We start from the raw sequence: 15017 nt of genomic DNA, 5'->3' as shown, positions 1-15017 counted from the left end.
CTGTTTCAATACGCAGAGACAATATCCCTGATCTGACCTGTTTCAATACACAGAGGCAATATCCCTGATCTGACCTGTTTCAATACGCAGAGACAATATCCCTGATCGTACCTGTTTCGATACGCAGAGACAATATCCCTGATCTGACCTGTTTCAATACGCAGAGACAATATCCCTGATCGTACCTGTGCACATAGCGACCTCTTGTTTTTAGGTAGGTTATACACAATATATCTCTCACACACCAATTCAACCTTAACCAAACAAAATCAAATCAAATCAAATCAAATCAAATTTTATTAGTCACACGCGCCGAATACAACAGGTGAAATGTTTACTTTTACAAGCCCTTTAACCAACAATGCAGTTTTAAGAAAATAAAGTTAAGAAAATAAATACTAAATAAACTAAAGTAAAAAAGAAAAGAAAAGAATGAAACATAATAAAATATACAATAATACATAACGAGGCTATTCTCAATCTGTTCAAAAGGTTTTTTAAAGCATCCATGTCTCCCTTAATTTGGTTTTTGCACAAATGTTCACAGTCAGACTGTTGGAAAAGGTCAGACATTTCAGTTGCCCAGGCTGCCCCTATGGAGAGAATCCCACGAATTAAAAAAAAGTTTGCTAGCAATTCTGAAAATTGCCATATCCAACAGTCTATTCATGCCTGTGTGTGTGTGTGTGTGTGTGTGTGTGTGTGTGTGTGTGTGTGTGTGTGTGTGTGTGTGTGTGTGTGTGTGTGTGTGTGTGTTATATACACTGAACAAAAATATAAACATGTCAAGTGTTTGGTTCCGTGTTTCATGAGCTGAAATAAAACGCCCCAGAAATGTTCCATATGTTCCAATGTTTCTCAAAAAATGTTGTGCAAAAATGTGTTTACATTTCTGTTAGTGAGCATCTCTCCTTTGCCACGATAATCCATCCACCTGACAGGTGTGGCATATCGAGAAGCTGATTACACACCATGATCATTACAGAGGTGCACCTTGTGCTGGGGATAATAAAAGGTCACTCTACAATGTGCGGTTTTGTCACTCAACAAAATGCAACAGATGCCTCATGTTGTGAGCGAGGGTGAAATTGACATGCCGACTGCAGGAATGTCCACCAGAACTGGTGCCATAGAGTTGAATGTTCATTTCTCTACCATAAGCCCCCTCCAACGTCATTTTAGTGAATTTGGCAGTATGGCGAACCGGTCTCACTATCGCAAACCATGTGTAACCACGCCAGCCCAGGACCTCCATATCCCTCTTCTTCACCTGCGGGATCGTCTGAGACCAGCCTACCAGGACAGCTGATGAAACTGTGGGTTTTGCACAACTGAAGAATTTCTGCACAAACTGTCAGAAACCGTCTCAGGGATGCTCATCTGCGTGCTCGTCGTCCTCACCAGGGTTCTTGACCTGACTGCAGATCGGCGTCGTAACCGACTTCTGAAGGGAAATGCTCATCTTCAATGGCCACTGGCACGCTGGAGAAGTGTTCTCTTCACGGATTAATCCCAGTGTCAACTGTACCAGATGGCAGACAGCATGTATGGCGTTGTGTGGGCGAGCGATTTGCTGATGTCAACGATGTCTACAGAGTGGCCCCGTAGTGGCAGTGGGGTTATGGTATGGGCAGGAATAAGCTACGGACAACGAACACAATTGCATTTTTACTGATGTCAATTTTAATGCAGAGAGATACCGTGATGAGATCCTGAGGCCCATTGTTGTGCCATTCATCCACTGCCATCGCCTCATGTTTCAGCATGATAAAGTATGGCACCATGTTGCAAGGATCTGTACACAATTTCTGGAAGCTGAAAATGTCCCCGAATACTCACCAGACATGTCACCCATTGAGCATGTTTGGGATGCTCTGGATCGACATGTACGACCGCGTGTTCCAGTTTCCCGCCGATATCCAGCAACTTCACACAGCCATTCCACAGGCCGCAATCAGCAGCCTGATCAACTCTATGCGAAGGTGATGTGTCGCTCCTCATGAGACAACTGGTGGTCGCACCAGATACATTTTTTTAAAGGTACCTGTGACCAACAGATGCCTATCTGTGTTCCCAGTCATGTGAAATCCATAGATCAGGGCCTAATTAATTTATTTCAATTGACTTATTTCCTTTCATGAACTGTGTCTCAGTAAAATCTTTTAAATTGTTGCATGTTGCGTTTATATTTTTTATTAGTGCGTATAGTTCTATGTCTGTACCTGTGTGTGTGTGTGTGTGTGTGTGTGTGTGTGTGTGTGTGTGTGTGTGTGTGTGTGTGTGTGTATTATACATATATAACATACATATACATATATATGTCTCTCTGTATCTCCCTCCTTGTCTTGTTGATGTGTCCTAGCTGTTATGTCACAATGTTCTGTCATTGGTTCCCTCCCTTTGTCATTTCGTAACGGCACTGGTACATACTCATTCCTGTCTGGCAGTACAGAATGTAGGAGAGCAGGAGTCTCACTCATAGACACACAACTCATTTACACTAATCTACATGGACATAATGATGGGAAAGGGAGGGAGAGAGGGTCAGATGATGTAGTTAGATAAACACAATAGCCTTCTGAATCACTTTGATTTCTCTATATTGTTAACTGTCATCTCTATTGATAACTGTCATCTCTATTGAAAACTGTCATCTCTATTGATAACTGTCATCTCTATTGATAACTGTCATCTCTCTCTACTGATAACTGTCATCTCTATTGATAACTGTCATCTCTATTGAAAACTGTCATCTCTATTGAAAACTGTCATCTCTATTGAAAACTGTCATCTCTATTGATAACTGTCATCTCTCTCTACTGATAACTGTCATCTCTCTCTACTGATAACTGTTATCTCTCTCTATTGATAACTGCCATGTCTATATTGACAACTGTCATCTCTATATTGATAACTGCCATCTCTATAGATAACTGTCATCTCTATATTGATAACTGTCATCTCTCTATTGATAACTGTCATCTCTATTGATAACTGTCATCTCTCTATTGATAACTGTCATCTCTATTGATAACTGACGTTTCTCTCTAATTCCCTCCCTCCCTCCCTCCCCCCCTCTCTCTCTCTCTCTCTCTCTCTCTCTCTCTCTCTCTCTCTCTCTCTCTCTCTCTCTCTCTCTCTCTCTCTCTCTCTCTCTCTCTCTCTCTCTCTCTCTCTCTCTCTCTCTCTCTCTATAGACGATCAAGTCTGGTCATCACTACCAAGCTGTACTGGGGAGGAAAGTAAGTGCCTGTTCAAAAAGTCTTAACCATGTTTCAAATCCTGCAGAGCTCAGCTCTTTACACAAACACCTGCATGGCTTTTCTTTCCCTGCTTCTGCACCTCTTCACTGTTAACATCCTGTCATACGCTCCTGTTCTGCTGACTGGGGGACATTGTCTGATACCACACACCCACGCGTATACACATACACACACACACACACACACACACACTTTGCAGAGGTTTTAGATACATGCAGTATAGATACATGGTACATGCAGTGGCAGTCATCCGGCTGAGAGTAGTGATGAAGGTCAAGACGTAGGTTATTTCTTCCATCCGTCAACGTTCCCTCAATCATCCGTCATCACTATGTAATCCTCCGTCCTTCATCACTATGTATTCATCCATCCTCCATCACTATGTATTCATCCGTCCGTCATCACCATGTATTCCTCCATCCTTATTCACTATGCACTCATCCATCCTTCATCACTATGTATTCATCCATCCTTCATCACTATGTATTCCTTCATCCTTCATCACTATGTATTCTTTCATCACTATGTATTCTTTCATCACTATGTATTCTTTCATCACTATGTATTCCTCCGTCCTTCATCACTATGTTTTCATTCATCTTTCATCACTATGTATTCCTCCGTCTTTCATCACTATGTATTCCTTCATCACTATGTATTCACCCATCCTTCATCACTATGTGTTCCTTCATCACTATGTATTCACCCATCCTTCATCACTATGTATTCATCCATACTTCATCACTATGTATTCATCCATCCTTTATCAATATCTATTCCTCCGTCCTTCATCACTATGTATTCATCCATCCTTCATCACTATGTTTTCATCCATACTTCATTACTATGTATTCATCCATCCTTCATCACTATGTTTTCATCCATACTTCATCACTATGTATTCATCCATCCTTTATCACTATGTATAACTCCGTCCTTCATCAATATGTATTTCTCTGTCCTTCATCACTATGTATTCATCCGTCCTTCATCAATATGTATTCATCCATCCTTCATCACTATGTATTCTTCCATCCTTCATCACGATGTATTCCTTCATCACTATGTATTCCTTCATCACTATGTATTCATCGATCCTTCATCACTATGTATTCATCCATCCTTTATCACTATGTATAACTCCGTCCTTCATCAATATGTATTTCTCTGTCCTTCATCACTATGTATTCTTCCATCCTTCATCAATATGTATTCATCCATCCTTCATCACTATGTATTCTTCCATCCTTCATCACAATGTATTCCTTCATCACTATGTATTCCTTCATCACTATGTATTCATCCATCCTTCATCACTATGTATTCCTTCATCACTATGTATTCATCCATCCTTTATCAATATGTATTCCTGCGTCCTTCATCACTATGTTTTCATCCATACTTCATCACTATGTATTCATCCATCCTTCATCACTATGTATTCATCCATCCTTTATCACTATGTATAACTCCGTCCTTCATCACTATGTATTTCTCTGTCCTTCATCACTATGTATTCATCGATCCTTCATCACTATGTATTCCTTCATCACTATGTATTCCTTCATCACTATGTATTCCTTCATCACTATGTAGTCCTTCATCACTATGTATTCATCCATCCTTCATCACTATGTATTCCTTCATCACTATGTATTCATCCATCCTTCATCACTATGTATTCCTTTATCACTATGTATTCATCCATCCTTCATCACTATGTATTAATCCATCCTTCATCACTGTGTATTAATCCATCCTTCATCACTATGTATTCATCCATCTTTCATCACTATGTAATCCTTCATCACTATGTATTCATCCATCTTTCATCACTATGTATTCCTTCATCACTATGTATTCATCCATCTTTCATCACTATGTAATCCTTCATCACTATGTATTCATCCATCTTTCATCACTATGTATTCCTTCATCCTTCATCACTGTGTATTCCATCATCACTATGTATTCCTCCATCCTTCATCACTAAGTATTCATCCATCTTTCATCACTATGTATTCATCCATCCTTCATCACTATGTATTCCTCCCTCCTTCATCACTGTGTATTCCTCCGTACTTCATCACTATGTATTCTTTCATCACTATGTATTCATCCATCCTTCATCACTATGTATTCTTTCATCTCTATGTATTCATCCATCCTTCATCACTATGTATTCTTTCATCACTATGTATTCATCCATCCTTCATCACTATGTATTCCTTCATCACTATGTATTCATCCATCCTTCATCACTATGTATTCTTTCATCACTATGTATTCATCCATCCTTCATCACTATGTATTCCTTCATCACTATGTAGTCCTTCATCACTATGTATTCATCCATCCTTCATCACTATGTATTCCTTCATTACTATGTATTCATCCATCCTTCATCACTATGTATTCCTTCATCACTATGTATTCATCCATCCTTCATCACTATGTATTCCTTTATCACTATGTATTCATCCATCCTTCATCACTATGTATTAATCCATCCTTCATCACTGTGTATTAATCCATCCTTCATCACTATGTATTCATCCATCTTTCATCACTATGTATTCCTTCATCACTATGTATTCATCCATCTTTCATCACTATGTAATCCTTCATCACTATGTATTCATCCATCTTTCATCACTATGTATTCCTTCATCCTTCATCACTGTGTATTCCATCATCACTATGTATTCCTCCATCCTTCATCACTAAGTATTCATCCATCTTTCATCACTATGTATTCATCCATCCTTCATCACTATGTATTCCTCCCTCCTTCATCACTGTGTATTCCTCCGTACTTCATCACTATGTATTCTTTCATCACTATGTATTCATCCATCCTTCATCACTATGTATTCTTTCATCTCTATGTATTCATCCATCCTTCATCACTATGTATTCTTTCATCACTATGTATTCATCCATCCTTCATCACTATGTATTCCTTCATCACTATGTATTCATCCATCCTTCATCACTATGTATTCTTTCATCACTATGTATTCATCCATCCTTCATCACTATGTATTCCTTCATCACTATGTATTCTTTCATCACTATGTATTCATCCATCCTTCATCACTATGTATTCTTTCATCACTATGTATTCATCCATCCTTCATCACTATGTATTCCTTCATCACTATGTATTCCTCTGTCCTTCATCACTATGTATTCATCCATCCTTCATCACGATGCATCCATCCATTCTTCATCACTATGTATTCATCCATCCTTCATCACTATGCATCCATCCATTTTTCATCACTGTATTCATCCATCCTTCATCACTATGTATTCCTATGTCCTTCATCATTATGTATTCCTTCATCACAATGTATTCCTCCGTCCTTCATCACTATGTATTCATGAATCTTTCATCACTATGTATTCATCCATCCTTCATCACTATGTATTCCTTCATCACTATGTATTCCTCCCTCCTTCATCACTATGTATTCATTGATCATTCATCCCTATGTATTCCTTCATCACTATATATTCATCCATCCTTCATCACTATGTATTCGTCGATCCTTCACCACTATGTATTCATCCTTCTTTCATCACTATGTATTCATCCATCCTTCATCACTATGTATTTCTTCATCACTATGTATTCCTTCATCACTATGTATTCATCCATCCTTCATCACTATATCTTTCCTTCATCACTATGTATTCATCCATCCTTCATCACTATGTATTCCTTCATCACTATGTATTCCTTCATCACTATGTATTCCTTCATCACTATGTATTCCTTCATCACTATGTATTCCTTCATCACTATGTATTCCTTCATCACTATGTATTCCTTCATCACTATGTATTCATCCATCCTTCATCACTATGTATTCATCCATCCTTCATCACTATGTATTCCTTCATCACTATGTATTCATCCCTTCTTCATCACTATGTATTCATCCATCCTTCATCACTATGTATTCATTCATCACTATGTATTCCTTCATCACTATGTATTCATCCATCCTTCATCACTATGTATTCATCCATCCTTCATCACTATGTATTCATCCATCGTTCAGCAGGAGAAGGAAAGGAGTTGACGGAACGCAGACTCTAAACACTAACTCACAGATTGTTACTGTACTTAAAACACACACACACACACACACACACACAGCAGGAAGGCCTTGTAGGTTGAGTGTCAGCAGTGAGCAGAGAAACAGAGCTGAAACTGTTGACCTTCTGTCCTGTCTGTGTCCACAGGGCAGAGACTGAAAGAGGCCTTTCAAGGAAACACATTATTGAAGGTAAGGCCACACAGCACGCACGGACACACACACACACACACACACCTTACCTCACCCTGTCTCACCCCGTCTAACCCTCTCACCCCATCTAACCCTGTCTCACCCCGTCTAACCCTGTTTCACCCCGTCTAACCCTGTTTCACCCCGTCTAACCCTGTCTAACCCTGTTTCACCCCGTCTAACCCTGTTTCACCCCGTCTCACCCCGTCTCACTCCTATGAACTGTATTGATTGATATCTGCTCTCTCTCCCCTAATCTCCTCTCTCTCCCCTCCTCCTCTCCTCTCTCTCCCCTCCTCCTCTCCTCTCTCTCCCCTCCTCTCCCCTCCTCTCCTCTCTCTCCCCTCCCCTCGTCTCTCTCCCCTCCTCTCCCTTCCTCTCTCTCCCCTCCTCTCCCCTCCTCCTCTCCCCTCCTCTCTCATCTCTCCTCCTCCTCTCTCTCTCTCCTCCTCCCCTCCCTTCCTCCTCTCCCTTCCTCCTCTCCCCTCCTCTCTCTCACCTCCTCTTCCTTCCTCCCCTCCCCTCCTCCTCTCCCTTCCTCCTCTCCCCCCTCCTCTCCCTTCCTCCTTTCCCCTCTTCCTCTCCCTTCCTCCTCTCCCCCCTCCTCCTCTCCACTCCTCCTCTACCCTCCTCCTCTCCCCTCCTCATCTCCCCTCCTCCTCTCCCTTCCTCCTCTCCCCTCCTTCTCTCCTCTCCTCCCCTCCTCTCCCCTCCTCATCTCCCCTCCTCCTCTCCCTTCCTCATCTCCCCTCCCTCTCCCTTCCTCCTCTCCCCTCCTCATCTCCCCTCCTCTCCTCCTCTCCCCTCCCCTTCTCCTCTCCCCTCCTCCTCTCCCTTCCTCCTCCTCTCCTTTTCTCCTCTCCCCTCCTCCTCTCCCCCTTCCTCCTCTCCCCTCCTCCTCTCCCCTCCTCCTCTCCCTTCCTCCTCTCCCCTCCTCCTCTCTCTCCTCTCCCCTCATCATCTCCCCTCCTCCTCCTCTCCCTTCCTCATCTCCCTTCCTCATCTCCCCTCCTCCTCTCCCCTCCTCCCCCCTCCCTTCCTCCCCGCCCCCTCTCCCCTCCTCCTCTCCCTTCCTCCCCTCCCCTCCCCCTTCCCTATCTCCCCTCCTCCTCTCCTCTCCTCCTCTCCTCCCCTCCTCTCCTCCTCTCCCTTCCTCCCCTCCTCCCCGCCCCCTCTCCCCTCCTCCTCTCCCTTCCTCCCCTCCCCTCCTCCCCTCCCCTCTCCCTTCCCTCTCCCTTCCTCCTCTCCCCTCCTCCTCTCCCTTCCTCCTCTCCCCTCCCTTCCTCCTCTCCCCTCCTCCTCTCCCTTCCTCCCCTCCCCTCCTCCTCTCCCTTCCTCCTCTCCCCTCCCCTCCCCCTCTCCCCTCCCCTCCTCTCCTCCTCTCCCTTCCTCCTCTCCCTTCCTCCTCTCCCCTCCTCCCCTCCTCTCCCCTCCCCTCCTCCTCTCTCCTCCTCCCCTCCCCTCCTCCTCTCCCCTCCCCCTCTCCCCTCCTTCTCTCCCTTCCTTCCCTCCCCTCATCCTCTCCCCTCCTCTCATCCTCTCCCCTCCTCTCTCTCTCCAGGTCTGAAGGGCTCCCTCCAGAGGTTGCAGCTGGAATACGTAGACGTGGTCTTCGCAAACCGCCCCGACACCAACACACCCATGGAGGGTGAGTCAGTCTATCAACATTCACCATTGGGGATCGAGCAACCAATGTAAGTCAGGAGGGCAATTTGGTGATTAGTCTCATATTCTGAAAAACTAAAATCTGATTGGTTTGTGTTTGTATTTTTTAAGGATCCCCATCAGCTACTGCCAAGGCATAAGCTACTCTTCCTGGGGTCCAGCAACATTTAGGCAGTTAATGCAAGCAGGGGATTTTCTTTGCCAGGCTAACAAACAGAGCAGAATCAGGATTTAGACAGACAGACAGACAGACAGACAGACAGACAGACAGACAGACAGACAGACAGACAGACAGACAGACAGACAGAGCAGAATCAGGATTTAGATGGACAGAGCAGAATCAGGATTTAGATGGACAGAGCAGAATCAGGATTTAGATGGACAGAGCAGAATCAGGATTTAGATGGACAGAGCAGAATCAGGATTTAGATGGACAGAGCAGAATCAGGATTCAGACAGACAGACAGACAGAGCAGAATCAGGATTTAGACAGACAGACAGACAGAGCAGAATCAGGATTTAGACAGACAGACAGATCAAATCAAAGTTTATTTGTCACGTGCGCCGACTACAACAGGTGTATTCCTTACTTACAATAGTGCAATAAAGGTATCAGGTGAACAATAGGTAAGTAAAGAAATAAAACAACAGTAAAAAGACAGGCTATATACAGTAGAGGCTACATACAGTAGAGAGGCTATATACAGTAGAGAGGCTATATACAGTAGAGAGGCTATATACAGTAGAAGCTATATACAGTAGAGGCTACATACAGTAGAGAGGCTATATACAGTAGAGAGGCTATATACAGTAGAGAGGCTATATACAGTAGAGAGACTATATAGAGTAGAGAGGCTATATACAGTAGAGAGGCTATATACGGTAGAGAGGCTATAAAGTAGCAAGGCTACATACAGACACCAGTTAGTCAGGCTGATTGAGGTAGTATGTACTGTAGATATGGTTAAAGTGACTACGCATATATGATGAACAGAGAGTAGCAGTAGTGTAAAAGAGGGGTTGGCGGGTGGTGGGACACAATGCAGATAGCCCTGTTAGCCAATGTGCGGGAGCACTGGTTGGTCGGGCCAATTGAGGTAGTATGTACATGAATGTATAGTTATAGTGACTATGTATATATGTACATATGATAAACAGAGAGTAGCAGCAGCGTAAAAGAGGGGTTGGGGGGGGGGGGGGGGGGGCGCACAATGCAAATAGTCCGGGTAACAATTTGATTACCTGTTCAGGAGTTCAGGCTTGGGGGTAAAAACTGTTGAGGAGCCTTTTTGTCCTAGATTTAGCACTCCGGTACCGCTTGCCATGCGGTAGTAGAGAGAACAGTCTATGAATGGGGTGGCTGGGGTCTTTGACAATTTTTAGGGCCTTCCTCTGACACCGCCTGGAGTAAAGGTCCTGAATGGCAGGCAGCTGAGCCCCAGTGATGTACTGGGCCGTACGCACTACCCTCTGTAGTGCCTTGCGGTCGGAGGCCGAGCAATTGCCGTACCAGGCAGTGATGCAACCAGTCAGGATGCTCTCAATGGTGCAGCTGTAGAACCTTTTGAGGATCTAAAATATTTCTTTCTGAGGGGTCTCCTGAGTCTCCTGAGGGGGAATAGGCTTTGTCGTACCCTCTTCACGAATATCTTGGTGTGTTTGGACAATTCTAGTTGGTTGTTGATGTGGACACCGAGGAACTTGAAGCTCTCAACCTGCTCCATTACAGCCCCGCCGATGAGAATGGGGGCGTACTCGGTCCTCCTTTTCCTTTAGTCCACAATCATCTCCTTAGTTTTGATCACGTTGAGGGAGAGGTTGTTGTCCTTGCACCACATGGTCAGGTCTCTGAACTCCTCCCTATAGGCTGTCTTGTCGCTGTCGGTGATCAGGCCTTCCATTGTTGTGTCATCAGCAAACTTAATGATGGTGTTGGAGTCGTGCCTGGCCGTGCAGTCATGAGTGAACAGGGAGTACAGGAGGGGACTGAGCACGCACCCCTGAGGGGCCCCCGTGTTGAGGATGAGGATCAGCGTGGTGGATGGTTACCTACCTAGGTTACCTATGGTTACCTACCTTACCACCTGGGGGCAGCCCATCAGGAAGTCCAGGATCCAGTTGCAGAGGGAGGTGTTTAATCCTAGGGTCCTTAGCTTAGTGATGAGCTTTGAGGTCACTATGGTGTTGAATGCTGAGCTGTAACCAATGAACAGCATTCTCACATAGGTGTTCCTTTTATCCAGGTGGGAAAGGGCAGTGAGGAGTGCAATATAGATTGCATCATCTGTGGATCTGTTGGTGTGGTATGCAAATTGGAGTTGGTTTAGGGTTTCTGGGATAATGGTGTTGATGTGAGCCTATCTACCCATCTGGAAGCCTCTTTCTCTCTCCTTGTCCTATACCTCTATCCTATCCTCCTCTCCTCCTCCTTCCCTCTCTTCCCTTCACTCCTCCACCTCCCGCCTCTCTTTCTCCTTCCCTCTCTCCCCTTCACTCCTCCGCCTCCCTCCTCCTTCCCTCTCTCCCCTTCACTCCTCCTTCCCTCTCTCCCCTTCACTCCTCCACCTTCCTCCCCTTCACCTTCCTCCTCTTCACTCCTCCACCTTCCTCCTCTTCACTCCTCCACCTTCCTCTAAACAAAATCCCAAAGCCAACTAAATTGCTATCTGGCCCTAAACAGAGAATATGAATTGGCTGATTATCTCTGCTCTGTCAGAGATACGAAGCAGAGACAGATATTTACCAAGTACAGGCTGACAGGGACAGAGACAGATCCGTACCAAGTACAGACTGACAGAGACAGAGACAGAGACAGATCCGTACCAAGTACAGACTGACAGAGACAGAGACAGAGACAGATCCGTACCAAGTACAGACTGACAGAGACAGAGACAGATCCGTACCAAGTACAGACTGACAGAGACAGAGACAGATCTGTACCAAGTACAGGCTGACAGAGACAGAGACAGATCCGTACCAAGTACAGACTGACAGAGACAGATACAGATCTGAACCAAGTACAGGCTGACAGAGACAGAGACAGATCTGTACCAAGTACAGGCTGACAGGGACAGAGACAGATCCGTACCAAGTACAGGCTGACAGGGACAGATCCGTACCAAGTACAGGCTGACAGAGACAGAGACAGATCTGTACCAAGTACAGGCTGACAGGGACAGAGACATATCTGTACCAAGTAGGAAGCCTGAGGGACACTGTTCATCTGCATAGTAAGCAGTAACTTACCTATCATTATTATTATTGTTATTATTATTATTATTACTGTGATTATTATTCCAAACAGTAGTGGTATGGGTAGTAGGGTGATGGTAATGATAGCAGTTTAATGATGGTGGTGGTAGTAGTAAGGAAATGTATAGGAGATGTTGTACCAACTGTGACAATAAAAACCTCCCCTAATCAGAAACCGTGGCTAGATGGTAGCATTCGCACGAAATTGAAAGTGCGAACCACCGCATGTAACAATGACAAGGTGACTGTTAATATGGCAGAATATAAACAGCAGTTAGTCACTCTGCAAGGCAATCAGACAAGCTAAATGCCAGTATAGAGATAAAGTGGAGTTGCAATTCAATGGCTCAGACACAAGATGTATGTGGCAGGGTCTACAGACAATCACAGACTACAATAGGAAAACCAGCCATGTCTCCGAGACCGACCTCTTGCTTCCGGACAGGCTAAACACATTCTTCGCACGCTTTGAGGATAACACAGTACCACCGACACGGCCCGCTAACATGGACTGTTGGCTCTCCTCCGTGGCCGACGTGAGTAAAATATTTAAACGTGTTAACCCTCGCAAGGCTGCCGGTCCAGACGGCCACGTCCTCAGGGCATGCGCAGACCAGCTGGCTGGTGTGTTTACGGGTATATTAAATCTCTCCCTACCCCCAGTCTGCTTTCCCCACATGCTTCAAGATGACCACCATTGTTCCTGTACCCAAGAAGGCAAAGGTAACTGAACTTAATGACTAGCACTCACCTCTGTCATCATCAATGTAACGGCTTTCCTCCTCTTCTTCTGAGGAGGAGCAGCAAGGATCAGACCAATACGCAGCGTGGTAAGTGTCCATGATACTTTAATAATGACTCAATACAAAAATAACAAAGTGAATGGAAACGAAAACCGAAACAGTCCTGAATGGTGACACAAACAACAAAACAGGAAACAATCACCCACGAAACGCAGGTGGGAAAAGGCTGCCTAAGTGTGATTCTCAATCAGAGACAACTAACAACACCTGCCTCTGATTGAGAACTATACCAGGCCAAACACAAAACACAACATAGAAAAACTAACATAGACAACCCACCCAACTCACGCTCTGACCATACTAAAACAAAGACATAACAAAATAACAAATAATAAGGTCAGAACGTGACAATCAAGTGCTTTGAGAGACTTGTCAAGGATCATGTCACCTCTATCTTACCTGCCACCCTAGACCCACTTCAATTACGTAGTGTCCCAATAGTTCCACAGACGATGCAAACACCATCACTCTGCACACTGCCCAATCCCATCTGGACAAGAGGAATACCTATGTAAGAATGTTGTTTATTGACTATAGTTCAGCCTTCAACACCATAGTACCCTCCAAGCTCATCATTAAGCTCAAGGCCCTGGGTCTGAACCCCGCCCTGTGCAACTGGGTCCTGGACTTCCTGAGGGGCCGCCGTCCAGGTGGTGAAGGTAGGAAACACCACATCAATTCCGCTGATCCTCAACACTGTGGCCCCACAAGGGTGCGTGCTCAGCCCCCTCCTGTACTCCCTGTTCACCCATGACTGCATGGCCAAGCATGACTCCAACTCAATCATCAAGTTTTCAGACAGTAGTAGGCTTGATTACCAACGATGACGGGACAGCCTACAGGGAGGAGGTAGGAGTGTGGTGCCTGGAAAATAACCTCAATGTCAACATCAACAAAACAAAGGAGTTGATCGTGGACTTCAGGAAACAGCAGAGGGTGCACCCCCCTATCTACATCGACGGGACCAAAGTGGAGAAGGTGGAAAGCTTTAAGTTCCTTGGCAAACACATCACTGACAAACTGAAATGGACCACCCACACAGACAGTGTGGTGAAGAAGGCGCAACAGAGCCTCTTCAACCTCAGGAGGCTTTAGAATTTTGTCTTGTCACCTAAAACCCTCACAAAGTTTTGAAGATGGACAATTGAAAGCATCCTGTTGGGCTGCATCACTGCCTGGTACAGCAACTGCACTGCCCGCAACCGCATGGCACTCCAGAAGGTGGTGCGGTCTGTCCAATGCATTACCGGGGGCAAACTGCTCTCCGGGACACCTACAGCACCCGATGTCACAGGAAGGCCAAAAAGATCGTGAAGGACATCAACCACCCGAGCCACTGCCTGTTCACCCCGCTATCATCCAGAAGGCAATGTCAGTAAAGGTGCATCAAAGCTGGGGATCGAGGGACTGAAAAACAGATTCTATCTCAAGGCCGTCAGACTGTTAAACAGCCATCACTAGCACATTAGAGGCTGCTGCCTACAGGCTTAGACTAGGAATGGAACACTAGTCACTTTAATAATGTTTACATATGTTGCATTACTCATCTCATATGTATATACTGTTTTTTCTATACTATTCTACTGTATCTTCATCCATATCACTCTGACATCACTTGTCCATATATATAGTCTTAATTCATTCCTACTTAGATTTGTGTGTATTGGGTTGTGTAATTTGTAAGTTATTACTTGTTAGAATGTTTTATTTATTTAACTAGGCAAATTCTTATTTAC

The 15017-nt window shown here is 44.5% G+C and overlaps 1 protein-coding gene across 2 annotated transcripts in view; it reads left to right on the top strand.

Annotated features, from left to right (window-relative positions):
- The window catches only part of LOC110503216 (voltage-gated potassium channel subunit beta-1), a 167707-nt gene that overhangs the window by 134597 nt on the left and 18093 nt on the right, over window positions 1-15017 (top strand). For both annotated transcript variants that reach the window (XM_036962191.1, XM_036962192.1), the window contains exons 6-8: window positions 3198-3242; window positions 7518-7561; window positions 9123-9209. In XM_036962191.1, coding sequence (XP_036818086.1) covers window positions 3198-3242; window positions 7518-7561; window positions 9123-9209 — 176 coding nt within the window. The remainder of the gene's footprint in view (window positions 1-3197; window positions 3243-7517; window positions 7562-9122; window positions 9210-15017) is intronic.

This window comes from Oncorhynchus mykiss, chromosome 24 (genome assembly GCF_013265735.2).
Source record: "Oncorhynchus mykiss isolate Arlee chromosome 24, USDA_OmykA_1.1, whole genome shotgun sequence".
NCBI classification, from domain to species: Eukaryota; Metazoa; Chordata; class Actinopteri; order Salmoniformes; family Salmonidae; genus Oncorhynchus; species Oncorhynchus mykiss.
Note: the sequence above shows the minus strand (reverse complement) of the source record. Positions and strands in the feature narration are given on the sequence as shown.